The sequence below is a fragment of the Petromyzon marinus genome, chromosome 40, assembly GCF_048934315.1.
Source record: "Petromyzon marinus isolate PM22_M1 ecotype Great Lakes invasive population chromosome 40, UKy_Petmar_22M1.pri1.0, whole genome shotgun sequence".
NCBI lineage: Eukaryota > Metazoa > Chordata > Hyperoartia > Petromyzontiformes > Petromyzontidae > Petromyzon > Petromyzon marinus.
Genome location: NC_133706.1, coordinates 1430787 through 1453790, shown reverse-complemented (window position 1 = coordinate 1453790; position 23004 = coordinate 1430787). Strand labels below are relative to the sequence as shown.

The window sequence follows — 23004 nt, the reverse complement described above, 5'->3', positions numbered from 1 at the left end:
TTGGATATGTGTTTCTAAAACATTTTAACACGTAGGTTTTCGCGACCAATTTCATCCATCATAGAGTTTTTTTGGGTTAGATCGCGTAAATATATAAATATGTCAATAAAACCCGCCACCACCCGACACAGCCCGCTTGTAAGAGTTGTCAGGTAAAGAGAACATGCCAGTTCGTCACTAGTACAGCAACACCGGTGTGTTGGAGAGCCAAGCCACAACATTTCCAATCTGAGTACGACGTTTCGCCAGTAATTACGAGCTTCATCAGGCGACAGCCAGATTTGTGGAGAAATCCACCTGTTTGGTTCCTTATATAGAGGCGTAGATGTGGTGACCACACTTCTGCGCTCTTGCGCAAAGTGTTAGCAGTAGCAGAACACGCGTGCCAACAAGGACACTCAATTGATTTTGATGATGTTGAAGTTCTGTGCAAAACTAGCTGCTACTGGCCAAGACTAATTAGAGAATCTATCGAAATTGAAAGAAATAAAAATAATTTTAACCGTTCGGATAGCTACCGCCTTAGTGCTGCGTGGAAGTGAATGATCAAATAATACATTATTTAAATGCATGCCTATAAAGGGCACCATACTTCATTAGTGATTACCGTTGGTATGGCTATTTTAATACACGAAATAGACAGGAAGGACAAGATCAAAGGGCTCGCATAATGCAGATGCATAATGTACGTTAACTCATTAATACCCCGCCACTTTGCACAAGAGCGCAGAAGTGTGGTCACCACATCTACGCCTCTATATAAGGAACGCAACGGTTAGACTTCTCCACAAATCTGGCTGTCGCCTGATGAAGCTAGTTGTAATTACTGGCGAAACGTCGTACTCAGATTGTAAATGTTGTGGCTTGGTTCTCCAACACGCAGGTGTGCTGTACTAGTGACAAATTGGCATGTTCTGTTCACGTGACAACCCTTACTAGCTGGCTGTGTCGGGTGGTGGCGGGTTTTAACGACACATATATTTACGCAATCTAACTAAAAAAACTTCTTATGGTTGCTGAAACATATCAGTATAAAATTAAAAAAACTGTCTGTCCGTGTCTAAGCGAGCACAATGATTAGTCTAACCAGGACTATGATAGCCTCTCAGCCAATCGAAAGTACTGGTAATTCTGACAATAATAGCGCAGCCAGTCTATGTGTAATTGTTATCGGCCAGGCAGTTCGCCAGCGTTGGTTCAAGCAAGCCTAACTGCCTAAGTAAGACGCTGAATGTAGCAACTTGTCCAGAGTTGGCTTTTGTTGAAACGATGCCATTGAAATTACACAATCCCAAAGGCCACATGCCTCATCTGAACGTCGTGCACGTCACCATGAACGATGTGCATTTGTCAATCGGCCCTCGTTGCGTTCACCTCCCCCCGTGTTGTGCGAGCAGCAAGGACATCCTCAAGTTCCTGGACGCGGATCGCGACGTGTCAATTCTGCAGGCCCAGGTACAGCCAGGCGACCTGGTGCACTACATCTTCGACCGCGGGCGCACCACTAACGTATCACACAGCCTGCATGCCCTGCTGCCCACGGCGCCGCCACTCAGGGGTGGTCGCTATGGCTCCTGTGCCGTCGTCGGAAACTCTGGCATCCTTGAGGGCAGCGCGTGCGGCGAGGAGATTGACCAACACGACTTTGTCATCCGGTACGTTTTGTCCTATCCGTTTTTTTCTTTGCCATGCGAGCATCATCATGCACTTCGCTTGGTGTCTTGGCCAGCGTTGGCAGAGCTGGGAATGACTGTCAAGAGGTCAATGAATGATCATTATTTAGCTCAGCGGGAATCTGGTTGTGAAATTTATAAATGGATAGCAATTAGGGATGTAATAAATAAAACATGCTTAGGTTCACGAAACATGGATTGAATCATGCACATGATAATCAATTATTTCCAAGTCGTATGTTCATACCATAGATTGTAGAGATTTTATTACATTTCTACTTGAACAACAACGACAAAAGATTTCTTATGTGAATTGAATCGTGACCTCGAGTTGAAATCATGGAGGGGGAATAATTACATTCTCATTTTGGAAATATTAATATCCAATGCATCTTAGGGACAGCATATTTATGTATATGTATTTTATATATACAGTATACTGTTTAAATTCCTAAATAGATATCTACAGATGACTTCAACGAGTAGGAATGTACCATTTCTTGTTTATAAATCTTTGATGGTAGCCCGAAGGTTTGCAGAGTACCTTGGTCTCGGAAAAGACAATGTCGTGTGAGCCCACCGCGTTCAAGCAGTGATCAGCCACGACAGAGGTATTGGTTCTGCCGTGTTTCAAACCTGCCTTGTGTTCGCGAACATGGTCCGAGACATGTCGTTTCGTTTCCCCAATATAACTGCTACCCTAGACACAACTTAATTTGTAGACACCAGGGTATTGTATGTCAGGAATCACATATTTCACAGATGGGATCAGGCTACCATCAAAGATTTGTTCATGAAGCCATCCAGATATATGAACACAGACATAACTTCAACCGAGAAGATGGGTACAAATGGAGCAATCATTGGAAGGACGTTATTAACCAGGTAAAGCCTTAACTGGTTGTTGATGTTTCCATCTTACCTGCCATTGTCAGCAGTTATTTACGACTCTGAGTTAACATTACCAATTTACATTACCAAGTTAAATGTCTTTACATTCACGGGCTAAATGTCTCACTAACAAAGCTAACGTTGCCCCCTTTCCCTCAATGTGGCGGTGGCTCTCGTTTTGTTGCAGACTACAACTGGCTGTGATGTTGTGTGTGTCTCTCTCTCTCCGTGTGGGTATGTCTTTCTGTGTGTGTCTCTCTCTCTGGGTGTGTCCCTCTGTCTGTGTCTCTGTGTGTGTCTCTCCCTCTGTGTCTCTCTGTGTGTGTCTCTCGAGGTGTGTCCTCTCTCTCTCTATGTGTCTCTCTGTGTCTCTCTCTCTGTGTCTCTCTCTGTGTGTGTCTCTCTGTATGTGTCTCTCTCTGTGTGTGTCTCTGTCTGTGTGTGTCTCTCTATATGTGTCTCTCTCTGTGTGTCTCTCTCTGTGCGTGGGTGTGCCTCGGTCTCTCTCTCTTTCCCCGATGTGGTGTTGTTCCTCGTTTGTTTCCCTCGTTTTCTAACGAGCTGGATGTCTCACTAGCACAGCCACCGTTGCGTTGGTTTGTTTATATTGACATGCTAATCTCTTCTAGATTTGAAGCTTTCATGACTGCAAGGATTCATACTCTTTGGTTTTATTCGGTAAAGTCACATAGGTAAAATAAAATCAAAGAAAACAATTAAATCACGACGTTTCAGAGGCAACACAAGCTTCCGTCTTCAGGTGGAATAATCACAGCAGAAAATCTGTGTTAAGTACACAGCTCTGAGACGATCGGGTTTATATATAGGTTAAGGGGGGGGAGGAGTCAGAAAGGGGCGTGGGAGGGCTGAGTCAAGCCGCCTTTTGTTAAGCTGCAGGGGGGTCGGCAAGAGGCTGTGGTGCCAACAAATGCGGGTAAAACTCCTTTTTGTTGTGCTGACGGGGGGTTGGGGGGGAGGCGATGGCGGGCGAGTAAGCCCCATTTTTGAAAACGAAAAGATCTAAAGTTTGGCATACCACCACTGAAAATTGCTGTATAATTAAAAGGCAGCTAACATTTGACTTGATTTATAACATCTTTCCAATGGTTGCTTAATTTGAAACCATCCTCTCGGTTGAAGTTGTGTCTGTGTTTGTATATCTGGATGGCCTCGTGGACAAATCTCTGACAATAACCGGTAGGTTTGCAGAGTACCTTGGTATCGGAGAAAACAATATCATGATAACCCACAGCGTTGTACCAGTGATCAGCCACGGCAGAAGAATTCGTTCTGCCGTGTTTCAAATCTAATTTGTGCTCGCGAATTCGGTCAGAGATATGTCGCTTCGTCTCCCCGATATAGCAGTCACCACAGGTACAACTCAAATGGTAAACACCGGGGTACTGTAAGTCAGGAATGACATCCTTTACGGATGGGATCAGATCACAGATTTTGTGTACTGTGTTGAACCGGACCTGGATCTTGTGTTTGTTTAGAATTTTGGAAATCTTTTTAGTAACGCCTGCTATGTATGGTAACGTGATGATTTTGATCGGAGTGTCAAGTGGTTGTTTCTGTATGGTGGGAGAAACAGCTTGGCGGATGGTACGGTCAGAGTAACCGTTCATCTTGAGGGCCAGATGTACATGTTTTAATTCACTGGTCAGGTGGTGTTGGTCAGAAATGCAATGAGCCCTGTGGTATAACGTTTTGATGAGATAATTCTTCTGAGTCGGGTGGTGGTGTTTTCTTTGATTTTATTTTACCTACGTGACTTTACCGAATAAAACCAAAGAGTATGCTAATCTCTCACAATACAATGGCCACCTCCTTAGCTCTCGCAGCTCTCGCATCAACCACAACCCCCCCCTTCCCCCCCCCATCTCGGTTCCCATCTTTGGATTTTCCATTCGCTTAGACACAATCTCTAGCCCCCACCCTCTTGCCCGATGTGGCAACCCCCCCCCTCCCCCCCTCTCGACACTATATATAAGGACTTGTTTCAGCAGCCTGTTTCTCTCTCCCACCTGAAGACGATAGCTTGTGTGGCGATCGAAACGTCGTGATCAATTATTTTTCCTACCTACGTGACTTTACCGAAAGAACTAAAGAATATGAATCTTTTATTTCCTTTTCGTGGTAATGAAAATAAACTTCATTATTTTTGTAACTATCCTGATCATCATTGTAAAACATTGCCACACCCTCCCTCGCTCAAGCACCTTCGTACCTTTGCTCACACACCGCTGTCTCTTCCCCTCACGCACACCACAGCTGTAACCTGGCACCAGTGGAGGGCTACGAGCGTGACGTAGGCTCGCGCGTCGACTTCGTCACCATGAACCCGTCGGTGGTGGAGCGCACGTACGGCGGCCTGCGCACGAAGGCCGACCACGACCGCTTTGGCCGTCGCCTGCGCGCCCTCAACAGCAGCATCCTCTGGATCCCGGCGTTCATGGCCAAAGGTGGAGAGCAGCACGTGGAGATCGTCAACAACCTGCTGCTGACCTTGGGCCTCCCTCTTCGAGCCGCCTTCCCCAGCCTCAGGCTGATGCACGCTGTGCGGGGGTGAGTGTTTACGCTATGGGCAGCAGCTCGCTGGCTCGATTGGTGGGGCCGGGGGCGGACACTGACCGCTCACCTGTCGCACTGGGCTTTCTATGTTCTTTTTACGAAATATAACGAGCAATTTAAATTGAGACCCGTTTGTTCGCAACGAGAAAAATGTTCGCTTAGCGTGCCGAGAGCGATCAATAGATATGCGTCCTGCAGCGGAAGGGGGCGCATAGCGGCCCGCAGCTGTTTGCTTTCCGACTGTGCTATGTGTCTCCATTATTCATCGTGTGGGGGAGGGGGCCTCGTGGTGGCACTGTAATGGGTGGGGAGGGGTGGGTGGCAGTCCTTATTAATTGCATATCCTGCGGACAGGAAGTCACGCCCCATCTCGTATCCCCGAATAGTGGCTATGAACTCAGCAACCCTGGTTTGATTCCGAGCCACGACTAACATCAATGGCGAGTGATATTTGAACCAGCGATCCTGCATGGCCCTTGCTGCTCCCTCCACCCAATAACATCATCTACCCTTCAAACAACAAATGCCAGGCACCTCCAAGCACTGGTTCTTCATGTGCGGTAAATGTTACATTTGATGTTTTATCACTTTATTTTGAAATTATAATTTGTGTTTTTCATGTCAAATATTTGTGCAAGAGTGGAACATGTTGGCGCTGAAACATAGCTCAGCTTTTAACATGGGAATCGTTGAGAAACGACGATCGTTTAACGAGCTTACCAAGCAATTTTCGCGGGATGTGTCTCGCGCGTTAAGCGAGTCACGCTTGTATGTGTATGCGTGTGTGCAGTGTGAGAAGATGTGGGTTTTACTGTATCTCTCCCTTGTTGATGAAATTGTCAAAATGTATAATCTGCTGTTCTGGTGTAGGGGTAATACATAAGAAAGTAGCAAAAAACAAGCACATTTTTACTTAATGTTTCGCGACATCACCGTATGGGCCTTTTGGACTAATGTTTTCCAGCAGAATTTATTTAAGTAGGCACACTGGACCAGTTTCTACTTTATCGCATGCAGAATGTGACCTGAAACTAGTTGGATAAAGCAATACATGTATTTGTAGGAAAACTAGATGTTTAAAAGACTGACAAAATGTCCAAGCTCACGTAATAAACGAGAGTTGACATTGATTTAAGAAATTAGTTCAATTAAAATAACACCATTACCTGAAACAAATACATTTTATCTTAGATCAAACAAGGTTAATATCAGACACTAATAGTGACGGACTAAACTGATTTTGTGGATTTGCCTGAATAGATGCTTGCAAAACAGCACTTGCCCAAACAATCTGAATGGCTACAGAGGGGACCCTTTGTCTTTGTTGTATTTTTGTCTCTCGCTGACCCTACATGTAGATATTGAGAGCATTGTCTTGTGAATCGCCTGAACACTGTATCCAAAACTGTTAATATGAAAGAAAAACTTTGATGTATGTCTCCGAATACTGTCCCAATAAACTATGAAGCCTGAAGGCAGATTTTATCCAAATAAACGTCGATATGGCAGGTTTGTGAAAAAAAGGCTAGTCAGATAAAATTACATGTAGTATTTATACAGCACGTTTATTAAAGAATGTAGCGCTTCTCCAGGGGTTGGTTTGAAAAATGGAAGGTTTGGGGGAAAATATTAAAAACTGCAAAAACACTATAAGTAATCATTTTATCCAGCAGATGACATTTTATGTAGGCGTAGGGTCTTTCTGTTGGTCTCCCTGGGAAGGGAGTCCTACCCAGGATGGGTTTAACCCAATACTGGCTGACTACCCCAAACCCCGTCCTTGAACATTACCGCGAAGCCATCACTCACGAGATTTTTTTTTTCCCCATGTACACCATTGTGCCTAAGGAACATAACCAGCCCATTTTGTGCAGACTGCAAATATGTGCTGGATAAATAGCTATTGTGTGAACTTTCCCACCAGCTTGTAAACTTCCCAATAAAATACAAACCACATAATTTGTTAATACTTTTGCAATACATAGGCTGAACAGTTTTGTTATATATTGTAAAACATATCTCTTACAATACTTGAACTTGAAATTAATGGAAAACCATGAATACTGCTTTAGCAGCATGTGGACACACATTCGCTTTTAAGTGAGCATACTGCTAATAAGTGTAAGTATAGATGTGATTAAGCCGATATCTGCAGATGGTGAAGTGGTTTTATTCAGACAGTGTCAAAATTGGAAGGAGTTAAATTATTAACTTGGCAGAGGCTTCAAGGCAGGGCTGGCTGAGGTCAACCTTCCTGTTGCCAGGGCATTTTTGTCTTATGCCTTTACATACTATAGATATCCACGTGAAATATGTGTATTTTCATATGATGGCACCGCGTATATATTGTTATCTTAGACATGTCATTAATGATGTGTTTATCTTACAGCAACACTGTATCTGTATGTTTGTATCTCTATTCGTTGGTTTTTTACAAGTTGTATTCTGAAAACAGGTAAAGCTCAGCTTTGCAGATCCGTATCTTATCCGAAGACCTCAAGGCTGCTTACAAGGTTATATGGCAAACTGATGGTGAAAGCCTTATTTAACCATCTAACAATAAAGCAACACTATTCACAGAAGATAACTATACCCTTCTAAATTATTTGCAGAGTCTATGACGGTTTTTTCAAATGGTGGGTCGTGACCTCCAGAAGGGGGGTCCACTGGGTCATTAGAGGGGGGCTCGCACTATATCCTCTCCCCACCTAAACATTTTTAAGCTACATCAAAAGGGGATCTAGAGGTTGAAAAGGCTTGCAGACCCTTGGTCTAATGCAGAGAATTTTGCGAGAGTATTTAGTATTTTCATAATTCTTAAACATAGGGGGGGAATGGTGGCGAAGTTGTTAGCATACTCTGTTTATAACCCGGTGACCTCAGTTTGATTCCCGACCACGACTAACGCCAGTGACGAGTCATGTCTGAGACGATTTTGTACCCCTCGCCTTCACCAATGTGCAGTGGCCAGTAGTTGTGATGCATGGTCAAATGACCTTCTCAACTGACATGACGTGGGGGAAGCCTTCATCCAAGTGGACTGACAAAGGGGTGTGCGTTAGGCATGACTGGAAGATGTGCTCGTAGGGGTAGTGGGTGTTCTTAAATGTAGTTCCAGGAAGTGTACGAGTTAATGGTGACTGCAGCAGATAGCAGGGGTATTGATTGGGAAAGGGAAAGCTCACCTTTCTCTGTCCTTCCCACGTTTGCTACAGGGTGAACAGCGGCAAGTGGTGGTGGGGGGAGGGGCATCCAATCACTCCTAACTTATCCATTGCAAACATTTTACAAACAAGTAAATATTTGCCGCCATATACTGAATGTAAAATTATACAACCAAAAAAACCTGTGGATGCTTTATAGCACCTGATGTGTCAAAGCGCAAAGTAGCCTAAACCGTCAACAGACATCTGGTTATCCAGACCATTACAGGAAACTGTCAACAACCTTTGTTTAAAGCTGTCTTATTTTTAATAAAATTATGGAGCACAGCGCAGTTTATAATAATGTGTTACAATGTCTCTTGATAAAGGATCGGATGGGCCATTGTGGGAATGAGCTGTTAGCAATGGTGGCATGACACAAAGGGGCTGAGAGGTCAGCACCATCTCTGCCCACGTCTCTCCCCATTGGTGATCTTGATGTTGACATCAACCCACAACCCCACTTTTCGACCCAGTCGATATGTGTCAACTGCATACAAGTCTTATGTTTTATTCTTCCTGCCTCCTGCCAAGCGACACGTGTTTGACATTCACTTGCCCTACCACCCTCACTTGCAGTGGGCATTGAGATCCAAAGCAATTAAACCTGAACACAACGCTTTCAGCGCTTATGTAAAACTGCTTGATGTTAGGTTGTGGGTAATTTCGAGAAATGTTAGCTACGTCTTGAAACAGTTTTACTGTCTTCGTGTACCTCAATGGCAACACAATGATAGCGAAACTCATTACAAATGCCTCATACTTAAAGGCTTTTCTTCCTGCGAACATGATGACAATGGCTTCCTGAAAGGTCTATCGATCTGAGTAAACAGCCTGTTTCCAAATCGGTGAATGACGGTTTCTGAGAAACAGGGATAGGAATAACATTGCATTATTTTGTGTCTAAGGTCCCTTAATTTCTTCCGAATAGGAATTATGCCATACATGCGGTTTCTTTTCATAAATGTCCTTGCTATGGTTTTTTTATTCTGAAAGTCATTAGTGTGGCACAATACCTAGTCTGTTGTGTGTTCCTCATTGTATGATATCTGTGAAATAAAAGCAACTTGTTATTAGTTAATAATGTTATTATTCGACCTGGAAGATTCCTGCAAGAATTATTTCCTATGATTCCACCCTGGATGATTCCAACAGGAACCTTTATTCTTCTGTGGATGATTCTGAAGCAGAATATTGGTGCTGGATAAAGCCGCATTTGCAAATGTTATTTGTAACTTTTATCATTACCTGTGTAACGATATTTAAATGTTAATGTGCCTTTTTATTGATGGACTACTGTGTGTGGTGTTATCCTGGTGTGGTCTGGTACTGTTTTATTATTGTTTTTGCAGCCTTGCCCAATTTTGATAAATCGGACTTATATATAATAATTTAGCATTTCGATTTCGTGACTTGCTTACAATTTTCTCAATTTTGCACTGCTATTGTGTTTTTGTACTGTGCTGTTGTAACTTGCTGACCCACCCATACTGGATTCCTCCAGTCAAAATAAATTTTCTGATTCCCATGTTAAAACCTCTTATTTTAAATGGGATTCAAACAGAGATTCTGCCAATGACGATCCATGCATTCTGGCCATGCATAGGTGTGGGTAAGGACCATGCCACGGCTGGCCTCCAATATACTGCTGTCCAGGCCCTACAGGCCTTTTTATTTTATTCAGTTGGGATTATGAATAGCATTCATCACCCTCTACTGCAATTGCTTGGCAGGACCCTATTGAATAAGACTCGTTAAGGCTATCCTGCATAACTAAGTTGAATAATAATGATATTGGAATTGCCATTGCAACGTATGGGTAATGCCTGGATAATGTTTCAATGGCGAATCTGGCCAATACCAGCAAGCTGGCATCACAGTCGATTCCGGGTGAGGATTCGTGAGAATCTCTCAACTTTCGTCATATTTTTATGATAAAGCATTTTAACACAGTTGGAAGGCCTAAAGACATTTGCAGTGTACGGAAGGTCACTTTAAAATCAAATCCATTTGGGCCTCTTGAGCATTTTTATCAAAAACATTCTCTCACTTGTGCATCAGCGTACTAGATGAAAAAGCACAACAAAATTTGCTAATAGGCAGATGCATACAAACACATGTGATTGCAGGCATAATGACCAGTATAAATGTAGGCACACATAAAAACTCCAGACATGCTCAGACAAAAATCCCCCTTATGGCCTGTAACATACTATTTGGGGAAAGTGCTGTTTGCGAGCATGTATTAAGGCCGGCATGGTACACGAGAGGGTAGGTGACCAACACTATGCCTGGCTCCCTAGTGCTGATGTTTACACACATGATGTCCCCAGGTACTCTTTTAAGGCTGAGTCGACCTATAAGCAGTTCACATATTCGCCACTGTTATTGTATAGCCATAACAAACTGTTGGCAAGTGCTGTTCACGAGCACTTATGAAGTTCGATTCTCCCTCACGGCCAACACCAGTGATGATTATCTGAACCGGTCCTGGGCCTCCCCTCGGTCGACTTGGCCTCAGATGAGCACCTGGTACAGTGGTTAAACATCGACACTAGGGAGACAAAGGTGGCCGGGTGTGGTGCTTGCCATCCACCCCCTCGTGTGCCGTGCTAGCCTTAGTGCTCCCTACACACCCGAGTACGCACACACCCTTATGCAACCGCATATATGATAGAATTCTACTGCTTATAAAGTATTTTTTACCTTCGCAGGAAAATATGTTAAGAGTTACTTTTCTCTAATAAATATGTAAATAAATAAACATGTTAAGGTTAACTGGCACAAAAAATAATTGGCATAATGAAAAAATGCAGCAGCGGAAGGTAATATTAGCAATTTTTGCACAGCATCTCAAGTGCTAATTGGCTGGGATGCCATTACTTTGACAGTATAGCACTTAATGAAGGCCCCTTTCGCCTTCACATACCACCCACCCCACTTCTGTATCCCAACACACCACCTTGTCTTCCTTGCTCCAGACAACTGCTGACAGGATGCTCGTGTTTTCTGTAGAGACTGCCGATCATAGTGTGGATTTCTGCACCAATCATAACATGTGTGCATGTGTAACTTCTTTCGCACCATACGTAGCCAACCGTGCTAATCGGAGTTTGCGGGGGGGGGGGAAGGACAACAAACTAAACTAATCATCTCAGCCTGATGTTATTTAGTCAGCAGCCAGTTGCCTTCTTTTCATCAGGTGAGGCTCATTGAGACAACGTTTCTTTGCAAGGGAGGTGTAGGATGGAAAGTGAGCTCTGAAATCTGTGTGTGGAACGTGTGGTTCCCACAGCGACACTGACATGGGAGCATGTTAGGGATTTTTCTGAAGCCCCTTGGGGCACCATGGTTTGGTATCCGTGCCCACCTGTGAAGTGAGTGAATGCAGTTGTTGTGCCTCACTAGGAGCTCTTGTAGATGCAGGAAGCCACACGACCACAGGTTCTTCTCGTGTGAGATACATCCACATTCGCACACTCGTGTCTTAAATGGATTCTTGCAATTGTTTGAAATGTTTCTGTTCTTTTAACTTTTGATATTTCACATTCATTTCACACTTTGCATATGTTTATGAGTTTAGCTGTCTGCCTAAAAAGTTAGTGATAATAAATGCAAAACACATCTGGCATTGAAATTGGAGACAGAAAAATCTATATAAACATACAAAACACACTTCAGCATTATTTTGAAAGGTTTAATTGACCAAACATTGTAAGATAGCAAAGAGGATGTTTTAAAATTATGAAGAGTTTGATGTCACAATAAACTGATATCTTCTTTTGTGCTTGCTACTTGCCATCTGTTATGACACATTTCTAAAATATGCTGGCACATTTAACCAAATCACAGGTTTTCACGGTCATTTTTTTGTAATGAATTGCTGTTGTCAGATTGCCCTTCACTTGTGAGAAAGTCAAACTAAATGCATTGGTCTTTAATGAGCATGCCTGCCTATTCAAACACTGTCGCTCTGTGAGCTGCTTTTCTTGAGAATGTGGGAAATTTGGGGTATTTGCTTGCACTTACAGGCTGTTATTTTATGCATGCAAATATAAATGTGTAATCGACTTTCATTATTTATTTTTAAGGCTCACAAGAGCAGCGTGGGCTCAGTTTTCTATAATGCTGTTAACATTTGAACATGAATTTAAAAAAATGACAAATAATTTTGAATTTGTGATGTAATGGTAATATAAGAGTAGGTTTTACCTTTTCTGGCAATAAAACAGGTGTTAAGATGTTCAAACACCAAAACAGAAACCTTTTGCACCAGAGACGGCCTTCTTTCGGGCCCAGTCTCAACCAGTGTTAGACCAGAGAATGGATTTTGGCCTTTTGGCGTTCTCTGGTCTAACACTGATTGAGTGTAAACTCTAATGAAGGCTGTCTCTGGTGTATATTAATCAGTTTCAAAGACGATGGATTTATTACCATAGCATGTTTTTGTTTGCATGTTCACCACAAGTATGTGTGGTTAATGCAGACATGATTCCTTGCAAAAGGTGTCGATCGTGTTGCAATCGAAACGTCGTATTTTTTTGTTATTTTCAAAGAAAATAATAGACAGCCTTCTACGACGTTTCGATCGTGTTGCGATCGGAACGTCGTAGTTTTTAGCTATTTTCTTTGAACCGATCTACGTGACTTTACTGAAAGACCCAAAGAATATGAATTCCTCCAATCACAAAAGCTATAAGTCGTGATAACTATCATTCCAGGTATTTCCAATAGTGTATAGTCTGTACAGATAAATTGGTGTTTTGAGTGTGTGTTCTGAAGGAGGGGTGGCATCATGATTCGTACTGCTATGTTACAAACGTAGTGACTTGCGTTGTATTCCTGGATATGAACATAACCTTTGAAAATTGATGTCTAAACATGGTCTGAATCTCCACGAGTTCAACTTTCAGCCTTTTGTGAGTGTTACATCAGCACCGAGGAAACAAAGGTCGCCCGGCATGAATGGTGTTGGCCGAGCACCCACTTTAATGCCATGCTGGCTTTCGTATGATTGTGTGTATGTATTCTGTAAGGTCAAACAGGGGTCTTTGTGTACGTGTGTGGTTTGTATACAGTGAGGGAAAAAAGTATTTGATCCCCTGCTGATTTTATACGTTTGCCCACTGACAAAGAAATGATCAGTCTACCTTTTTAATGGTAGGTTTATTTGAACAGTGAGAGACAGAATAAAAAAATCCAGAAAATGCATGTCAAAAATGTTAGAAATTGATTTGCATTTTAATGAGGGAAATAAGTATTTGACCCCCTCTCAATCAGAAAGATTTCTGGCTCCCAGGTGGCTTTTATACATGTAACGAGCTGAGATTAGGAGCACACTTTTAAAGGGAGTGCTCCTAATCTCAGCTTGTTACCTGTATAAAAGACACCTGTCCACAGAAGCAATCAATCAGATTCCAAACTCTCCACCATGGCCAAGACCAAAGAGCTCTCCAAGGATGTCAGGGACAAGATTGTAGACCTACACAAGGCTGGAATGGGCTACAAGACCATTGCCAAGCAGCTTGGTGAGAAGGTGACAACAGTTGGTGTGATTATTCGCAAATGGAAGAAACACAAAAGAACTGTCAATCTCCCTCGGCCTGGAACTTCATGCAAGATCTCATCTCGTGGAGTTGCAATGATCATGAGAACGGTGAGGAATCAGCCCAGAACTACACGGGAGGATCTTGTCAATGATCTCAAGGCAGCTGGGACCATAGTCACCAAGAAAACAATTTGTAACACATTACGCCGTGAAGGACTGAAATCCTGCAGCACCCGCAAGGTCCCCCTGCTCAAGAAAGCACATATACATGCCCGTCTGAAGTTTGCCAGTGAACATCTGAATGATTCAGAGGACAACTGGGTGAAAGTGTTGTGGTCAGATGAGACCAAAATGGAGCTCTTTGGCATCAACTCAACTCACCGTGTTTGGAGGAGGAGGAATGCTGCCTATGACCCCAAGAACACCATCCCCACCGTCAAACATGGAGGTGGAAACATTATGCTTTGGGGGTGTTTTTCTGCTAAGGGGACAGGACAACTTCACCACATGAAAGGGACGATGGACGGGGCCATGTACCGTCAAATCCTGGGTGAGAACCTCCTTCCCTCAGCCAGGGCATTGAAAATGGGTCGTGGATGGGTTTTCCAGCATGACAATGACCCAAAACACACGGCCAAGGCAACAAAGGAGTGGCTCAAGAAGAAGCACATTAAGGTCCTGGAGTGGCCTAGCCAGTCTCCAGACCTTAATCCCATAGAAAATCTGTGGAGGGAGCTGAATGTTCGAGTTGCCAAACGTCAGCCTCGAAACCTTAATGACTTGGAGAAATCTGCAAAGAGGAGTGGGACAAAATCCCTCCTGAGATGTGTGCAAACCTGGTGGCCAACTACAAGAAACGTCTGACCTCTGTGATTGCCAACAAGGGTTTTGCCACCAAGCACTAAGTCATGTTTTGCAGAGGGGTCAAATACTTATTTCCCTCATTAAAATGCAAACCAATTTATAACATTTTTGACATGCGTTTTTCTGGATTTTGTTGTTGTTATTCTGTCTCTCACTGTTCAAATAAACCTACCATTAAAATTATAGACTGACCATTTCTTTGGCAGTGGGCAAACGTACAAAATCAGCAGGGGATCAAATACTTTTTTTCCTCACTGTTTGTACTAGAGGAGTGGTGGTGAGGTGGTTTGTGCACTGTTCCAATTCAATCAACTCCGGTTTATTTTCTGGCCACGCACATATGCGATTAACCTGGTTACATGAGTTTGATTTCTAGACAGAGCTACCATAAACATACTCTTTGGTTATTTCGGTAAAGTCACGTAGAAAAAAATTAAAGGCCTCGACACAGAGATGTCTTTCTGCGTGCCTATGTGTGTGTCTCTCTCTGTTTATCTCTGTGTGAGTCTCTCTCTGCTTGTGTGTCTGTCTGTGTCTCTCTCTCAAATCCAGAAATCTTTGGAAGAACGTAATCAACCAGGTGGGGTGTTACTCTTGTGTTGGCCGACTCTGTTGTATTGCATTATATTTTCAAGTTTACTATGTTTATTTCTCATTCATTTGTACCTGATGATGTTTCCTTGTGTTGCAATCTAAACGTCGTAATCTATAATTTAATTTCTTTCTACGTGACTTTACCGAAAAAAAAAACAAAGAGTAATTCCTGCAGTCACGAAAGCTACCATAAACATGTTAGATTTGGATGGCAGATTTGTGTCAGAAAGGCGCCATGTGTTTAAGCAAAATAAAATTGACTTGACTTGATATCTTTGCAGGGCTTGACCCCCACCCCCCTCCCCCTACAGCAATCTGCATTGACCAGTGTGGTGAAATATGGTCAAACAACCCCCATTCCGTAGTGCATTAACAGGGCTTTAAAATTATTATTACATCCTAAGTAGTTGCTGTCTATTATTAATTGGCTACTAATAGCAACTTAATATATAGAGGACCGCAGAGCTCGGTGGGTGGGGGGGGGAATTTACTACCGGCTCATTGCATGGCAGACTTTCCCACTTGTCTGCTTCCTTGCACCACTTGAGTCGTCTCTCTTTTGAGAGTGAGATATACTGTGCAAGTTACCAGTTGAAATTATTATTACGCCTGATCTAGACCTTCCCAAGGCCAACTTTACCTAAAATAAATGCTCGGCAGACAACAGCAGCAAGGCATGTGTGGTGGTGGCCATACCAAGACCTTGTGTGGTGTGTTTGACCTTAATGGTGCCTGCCAAACTCACCAGGCCCAGCGCTCCATAATTCTAACTTGGAGATCTTTGTCCTTTCCTTCTATTCTGTGCATACAGTTACTGGCTGACCAACAAGGTGTACATCAAAAGACCCACGACCGGCCTGCTCATGTACACGCTGGCCACCCGCTTCTGTCGCGAGATCCACCTCTATGGCTTCTGGCCCTTCCAGTACAACATCGCTGGCAAACCTGTGCGCTACCACTACTATGAGGGCCTTCGGTACCGCTACCGGTCGCGTGCCGGCCCACACACAATGCCGCTCGAGTATCGAACGCTGCACCGCCTCCACTCTCTCGGTGCCCTCAAGTTGACTACGGGGAAGTGTACTGGTCGTTGATCAGCGTGATGTGTAGGAGCGACCCAAAGCACGGGGAGAGAGAATTGCACGTGAGGATCATCAAAGGCCCCTCGTCATCATAAGGTGCTAATCTGCACCTCTGATTAGCACGGTTGGCTGCGCACGGTGCGAAAGAAGTTCAACATGAATATATAAGTATAAGTGGAAGGTGCACTCTTTTGAGGGTCTGTCATACAGTGTTTTGTGGAAGTGTGTTACAATTGGTGCAGAGGTGAGTGGTGCAAAATGCAGGTAAAAGAACTGATGAAAATAAGATATCAGCACGTCTTTTCCAAGCGGAAAAAGTGAGAGCTGCAAATAGGTTTTGTGACCGCTGGCTGCTTAACAGAGAGGAAGTGTAGATGTGAAACTGAGAATAATTGACTTCCCAGATGAGCACCGTATGGATTCACAAACACGCGTTGTCAACCTTCAGCCCGGTCAGTGTGCTGGCATATGGGGACAGAAGCCATATTATACATTGGGAGTTGTTACTCTGCACGTGAGAGGTGATCTACGAGTGAATACTTACTCATTGTCTTTGACTATGAAGCATATCTGTAAATCCTGGAAAAATATCCAGAATGTAAAAGAACTTTTATCTTCAAATTCAGCTCACAATGAGTGCCAGTGGGTCACAGACATCAATCGCTTTTACTCCTTAGCTCAGCAGTTTAGTTCAGGCCCTTTAAAGCTCGTGCACACGACGTGTAATTTTTGTGCACGGAACTAGCGGGTGCCTTTGTGTGCTTTGTATAGCGTCGCCCACCTTGTCCTGCTGAGGGGTGTGCTCTACCAAACCATGCACACAGCAATCGATGTGTATGGGGTTCCTGAGGAGGGAGTGGCTTGCCGTGACGGGAATATATGGAGAAATAATGCTCCTTGTGTTTGGGGTTGAAGGAAATGGTTTTTGGTTTTACCCTCGTACACATTTCACATGTTCCTTCGTGTAATTTTGTAAAGTGTGCACTCACCAACGGTAATCTCAAATAGTGAACACGGATATATTTTTTTGAGGTAAGTGCTAATCTCTGTCCTGTGCTGCAAAGATGATGAGATTGTGCATTATATATTTATTTGGTGACAAAACCTTTTAGTTGTTTACATTTCAGACCAAACACATTGACCACTGCTTAGCAATGGAAACACTGTTCTTACACCCGAATACACCAAATAACACCAATACAGTGACATTACTCTTAGTAAGTAGCAACTTTCTTTTTTGTAAGTCAGTAATAACATTGTTATTACTCTATATTCATTTGATAGCTTAATTTAAGTTGGGTACCTTAATCTATTAGTGTGCTCAGGCTATTTTACCTTCATATAAAAACAAAGGAGAAGTTTTTGTTGTGAGAGTGAATTTTCACTGTTTGGTAAGATTATTAAGTCAAAATTTGTATCCAGCATTTGGTTATTTGACTAACGACCAATAACAATCTTTGTTTATTACGTTCATTGTAGAAGTAAACTTTTCTGCAATTTTACCAAAATGTTAGCCATCCAATTACAGGGTCATTTTGACAATTCGGTGTATGCTTGTGGTCTCCCTTCTTCACAATGTGATAATACGTTTGTATATATTACGTACTGCCTTCATGCGAAGACAAGTGTTAGCCACGCGTCTTAATAAGATGTCACTTGTGTAGACGTGGGCACAGAGGTAGGGTCAAGCGCATGGCGCTGTATTCAGAGTACAGAATACAACGGACTTTTTTTTGTCCCCCCCCCATTGGCAGCGTTCGCCCCAAAATATGCTCCCCGCCACGTACAATGGCGTTATTAAACAGGGTTGGCAATGCATGGTGCACTGGGATTTCGATACGAAAAAGTTTTTCCTCTGCCGCCCCCCATAGTTTAGAACTCCCCTTTCCCCAGCGGTCAGTGGTCTCAACCCCCTAGCCCCTGTTCAAGTCCAGGCTCAAGACCTTTTTTTTGCCTCTGCCTACGACTGACAGTTTCAAACAATTAATATGCTCACTGTTCCGTATACTGTCTTGAGATATGGTCGCATTTAAATGCTATATAATAAATTCAAAGTGTGTTGTATTGTAAAACAAGGTGAAAGCCACTTATTGCTTGTAAAGCTCTTGCTGGAAATATGTACGTGTTTGAAGACTGACTGAGTAGCATTAGACATTGGTAGTGTTTAGTTGTTTTGTACTGTGAAAATGAGTAGACGCTCGTGTCCCTGTTTTTTCATATGAGCCTGTCGTGCAGGCGGCTCAGGTGTTAGTCCGAGCAACAAAGCTGCAACTGCAATACACCTCAGGTGCAGTATCACCTTGACTGGGTGTTTATGAGGACCATTGTTGAATGGATTGTAAGCTTAAAGGAAATTCTCTGTTATGTCTGTAATGCAGAAACACACTGTGTAGATAGATTCCCTGTAACATCAAAAGAGCAACAGGATATTTTTTATTACAATAGAACGTACACCATGCCTTCACGGATCAGTGAGCGTGAGCTAAACTGGCATTGTCGCCTGCTGCAAGTCTGCCTTGAGCCGTGCTCGTGAGCCGTCTCACTGCCAGCGGCGCATGATGTTCCCTGCTAGCACCCCTCACCGTTTTACGATTGCCTCTTTTGGGGGAACTCAAATGTAGAGCCCTTGCTGGGGAGGGTAAGACCAGTCGTGGTTCAATACAACGCAGAGACTGGGGGGTGCCTGTGGAGACACTGATCAATTAAGCCACGACAGTGCAACATCTCTTAGAAATATGAGGAAGAACTGTATCTGATATCTGTAAAGACACTACCTAAAACAAAGGTAGCTTGATATTACTTAGGGTGGGTTTTCCAGGCTGACGTGGGTGAAGTGCCACTAATGAGACATAGACATTTAAATTATGGTCTCGCGCAGTAGTTCCCAACCTGTGGTCAGGGGTCTCCAAGGCCTTGGGAAGTGGTCCGTGGACCTGCTGCAGATGTTACGATTTTTTTCACTAAACACCATATTTTAGAAATCTTGACTTAAAGCTTTCGTGACTGCAGGAATTCATATTCTTATTTTTTACTGCGTGGTGGTCTGCAAAAACGTTTTGAGTGTTGGAAGTTGTCCGCTTGTCCATGAAGCTTGGGAACCACTGGTCAGGCGTATAGTTCATTGCACTCTTGTGATGTCGCATCGTCAGTGTTGGGATATTACCAAGGCGCTGTGACAGTGTGCATGATCGTTGCGTTTAAGCCTTTTTTTCCCTCAGTAATGCAGCTTATAATTGTGTCAGAGGTTAATGTAATTCTTGTTCAGGCGAAAAGGCAGTTCCTGACCATCTTCTGTGGAAAAATACTGGCAAATTAAGACTTTAACTTATTTTACAGATTTTATTCCAAAAACTGGGACAACTGCTTTTATCAAAACATTAATTGTTCCTAATGTTTTTGTTGAATATTACTGTTTTCGCATTGGCTTTGTCTTAGACCATTTCTTTCATCTCATTTGAATATTTTTGTTATTCCAAAATGAATCGGTGGAAAAAATTGACCTCTTTTGATGTATTCAGTGTTTTTAGAGGTCATGGATTTAAAAATCCAAACTTTGTAGTAACTAGCCTTTGAACATCAGCAAAATCTAAGAAGGGGTCCAAGCTGGTATCGCCTGATATATGGTTAAAATTAATTGCTCATTAAAAAACTGAACATGATGCAGAGGTTGTAGTTGAATATGTGTGGTTTATGCTGCCATTAGAATATTTGAATCAAACATCAGTTATTATGAAGCTAATGCAGAGGTTTTTTTGCATGGGAAGTGAAGTTCTGGCATAATTCCTGATTGGTTGAAGTGCTACATTAATCGAATGTTCACATTATTGGTTTAAAAGGTATCAGCTGGTTTACTTCCACGCAATGTCAAACTCAAGGTCAGTGTTGAAGTAAATCTGCCAGAGGCAACTGGAGGTAGTGGATGTACAGTCCTTGAGAAAATCGCCACACAGTACCAGATCTCGTGAGACCTTTCTGCCTATTCCACAAGAGCTTTAGCTTCAGATATTGCCATTTTACAAGGAGTGCCATATCCTACCATGCCTCTCAATACTCCCATTATTGCTCTGGAAGTGCGCAAGTGTAGTTTGAGTTGGCACCCACACGAGCCAGCCAGCGAGATATTATTATTACCTTATCCATTGCATGCAGAAAAATCAATTAGTCTTCGTATTTTGTAATTGGCTTATTTTTATTGAAGCAATAACCACTGCCTGCAAGCCTAATAATGATGTAAATAATGCCATTTATTTATCTGGTAATGCCTCGAGGACATTTTTCAATTTGCTATTTATGCTGTTAAAACCCAAACATCGGTGTATAGGGTAAAGTGGAGAAACCAATGTCAATGTTTATATTGCAGAACAACCTTGCACCTGGAGGAAGTGGGGTTATGAATACGCGTCTATTTTTAACGCTCGAAGACGAACATCACTGTTAAAAAAAAACTCATGCCTTATAGTCTTAAGACTTTTACAATGATCCTGCATTGGGATGTTTGACCTATTACATTTTAAGGAGTATTTGCTTGTGTAAGGAAACTGGAGTACACACATAGGAGGGGGTAATTCTAAAAAGTCTGTGCAGATTGGTTCACGAATCCGTTTGCTGATATGCCATCTCTTCATCACCTCGCAGCGGGTAAGGGAGTTTCACAATTCTACTTGATACACCAATCTGTACTCAAAGCTTTGGATCACAGGTGTGCACCACCATCCTTGAGTTTATTTAAATGTGCGCTTCTCGAAGCATCCAGTTCCATGTGCTTCACAGTTTGGCGTCACTTGTGCATTGCACTTTTTACGGAAACTCATCACATAAATCATAGAACACGTGATTTAATGGCAGCCCTGGTATTTTTGTTTAATTAATGTTCCACATTTTATTTGGCAAAATATTGATATTTGTTGGGTATCAGATTCCTGAAACGTTGCTTTACGGTTGCTACTCAAGAATTAAGCATGTTTGCTGGAGGTGGGGTCACGACATGCCTTTAAGGACTTTGCCTTTAATTTATGTGCAATGGTTGTCAAAAACTTAAATATTTTGTTAACTTTTCGTAACTTTATTTTATAGTCGACAAACCATTGTCTCCATAATAAACAGCATAAGACTACCATGTTAACAAAAACATAGTAAATATTGCACAGTGGTGCGTCGCGTGTGAATAGCTGCCCACTATGCGGGCTTGGCCGGCTGCCATGACCACCGCTGCCGTGGCTACGGTTGGTTGCCACGGAAACCCAACCCCGGGCCCGTACTAGCCCTGGCCTTTAGTGGCTTAATGTGACCTTTTTTATGTTTTCATTTTTAATAATAAGGGATCGGAGCAGTTGTTGCAGCTTTATCATATACGCTGTGGGCGAAGCTGATACATTTTTGGCACGTGAGAAAAAAAACGTTACGCAAGTGGCGTGGGAAGTATTCTAAGCCCCCTGCGAAGACATTCTGTAAAATCAGGCCATCATTTTTACAGGAGTTTTAAGTGGACTAAGTGTGTTTAATTGTCGGCGCTTTATTTCTAAGGCTGGTGAAGTACTTGGTGTTTGTGATGGCTTTGGAAAATAAAGAATTTAAAAAACCGCCCTGTTGTCGACAAAGTATTCATGCACGTCGGTCACAGCTGGTTGGCACTCATGGGCAGGTACTGTTTATCTGCTGGGGCCTGGGAGGACTTCATATTTGGGATACTTTTTCTAAATATTTTATCTCTACATTGTTAATTCATTCTCTTTGCTATGTTTTAAGATTGCTTCAGTGACAATCGTTTTGTATAAAATTTATGAAATGTAATTCTAATTTTGAAGAAAAATGTGGAAGTTTAACATGTTTTTGCCACTCCGATGTATATGGGAACTTTGCATTTCAGCTCCCCACACAAGTACCATGATCCACGTATGCGACACATTTCCTAGCCAGTGAGAGAATCTTGTTGTGTAGTTTATTATTTTCCCATTCCCCCCATGTAACAAGGGTAAGCAGAAATTGCTGAATTTGAGGCTAAATTGAGTTCAGGTTAAACCATAGCCATGACCTTGACTCGAATGCCAAACCCCGTTCAGCCATTTAGTTGACAACGCAATTTTGCCTCTTTCATGAATTTAAGAGACTGGGAATAATCTTAAGCCATGTGGTCTTGGCCTTCCTGCACTCCCCCCTCCCGTAAGAGTGTGAGCATGCCCACTCACAATGCTTTTCTGAAATCTGGCCCGAGTATTGAGACTTGGAATCCAATCAGGCTACCAGCACCAGTTTACACCACATGCATGCAAAGTAAACCTCAAATCATCAAAAAGAGTGCGAGTTCATTTGTGCCCCATGCAGTTGGCTATAATGAGCTGTTAAAGCTTCTGGCAGAGGGTACCTCAATGAAATTTGTATTCATATAATGTTTCAGGCTCGCAGAGCAGGTGCTGCTGGCTTTATAAGCCTAGCCATAGTGGGCACACGTAGGGGCAGACTCATCTTGTGAATTGTGGCTTTGTGTTTCCTGCAGTGACGTGTGTTTGTAATTCTCAGCAATGAAGTAAAATATGGAATGAGCACAGTTTGATAAACAATGGCGAAGCAGCAGCTTG

The 23004-nt window shown here is 42.8% G+C and overlaps 1 protein-coding gene across 2 annotated transcripts in view; it reads left to right on the top strand.

The window, feature by feature from the left end:
* LOC103091749 (CMP-N-acetylneuraminate-poly-alpha-2,8-sialyltransferase) overlaps nucleotides 1-22009 on the top strand; it is a 42759-nt gene extending 20750 nt beyond the window's left edge. For both annotated transcript variants that reach the window (XM_032968699.2, XM_076073004.1), the window contains exons 3-5: nucleotides 1398-1655; nucleotides 4839-5132; nucleotides 16159-22009. In XM_032968699.2, coding sequence (XP_032824590.1) covers nucleotides 1398-1655; nucleotides 4839-5132; nucleotides 16159-16441 — 835 coding nt within the window. In that variant the 3' untranslated portion in view covers nucleotides 16442-22009. The remainder of the gene's footprint in view (nucleotides 1-1397; nucleotides 1656-4838; nucleotides 5133-16158) is intronic.
* The last annotated feature ends 995 nt before the right edge of the window (nucleotides 22010-23004 follow it).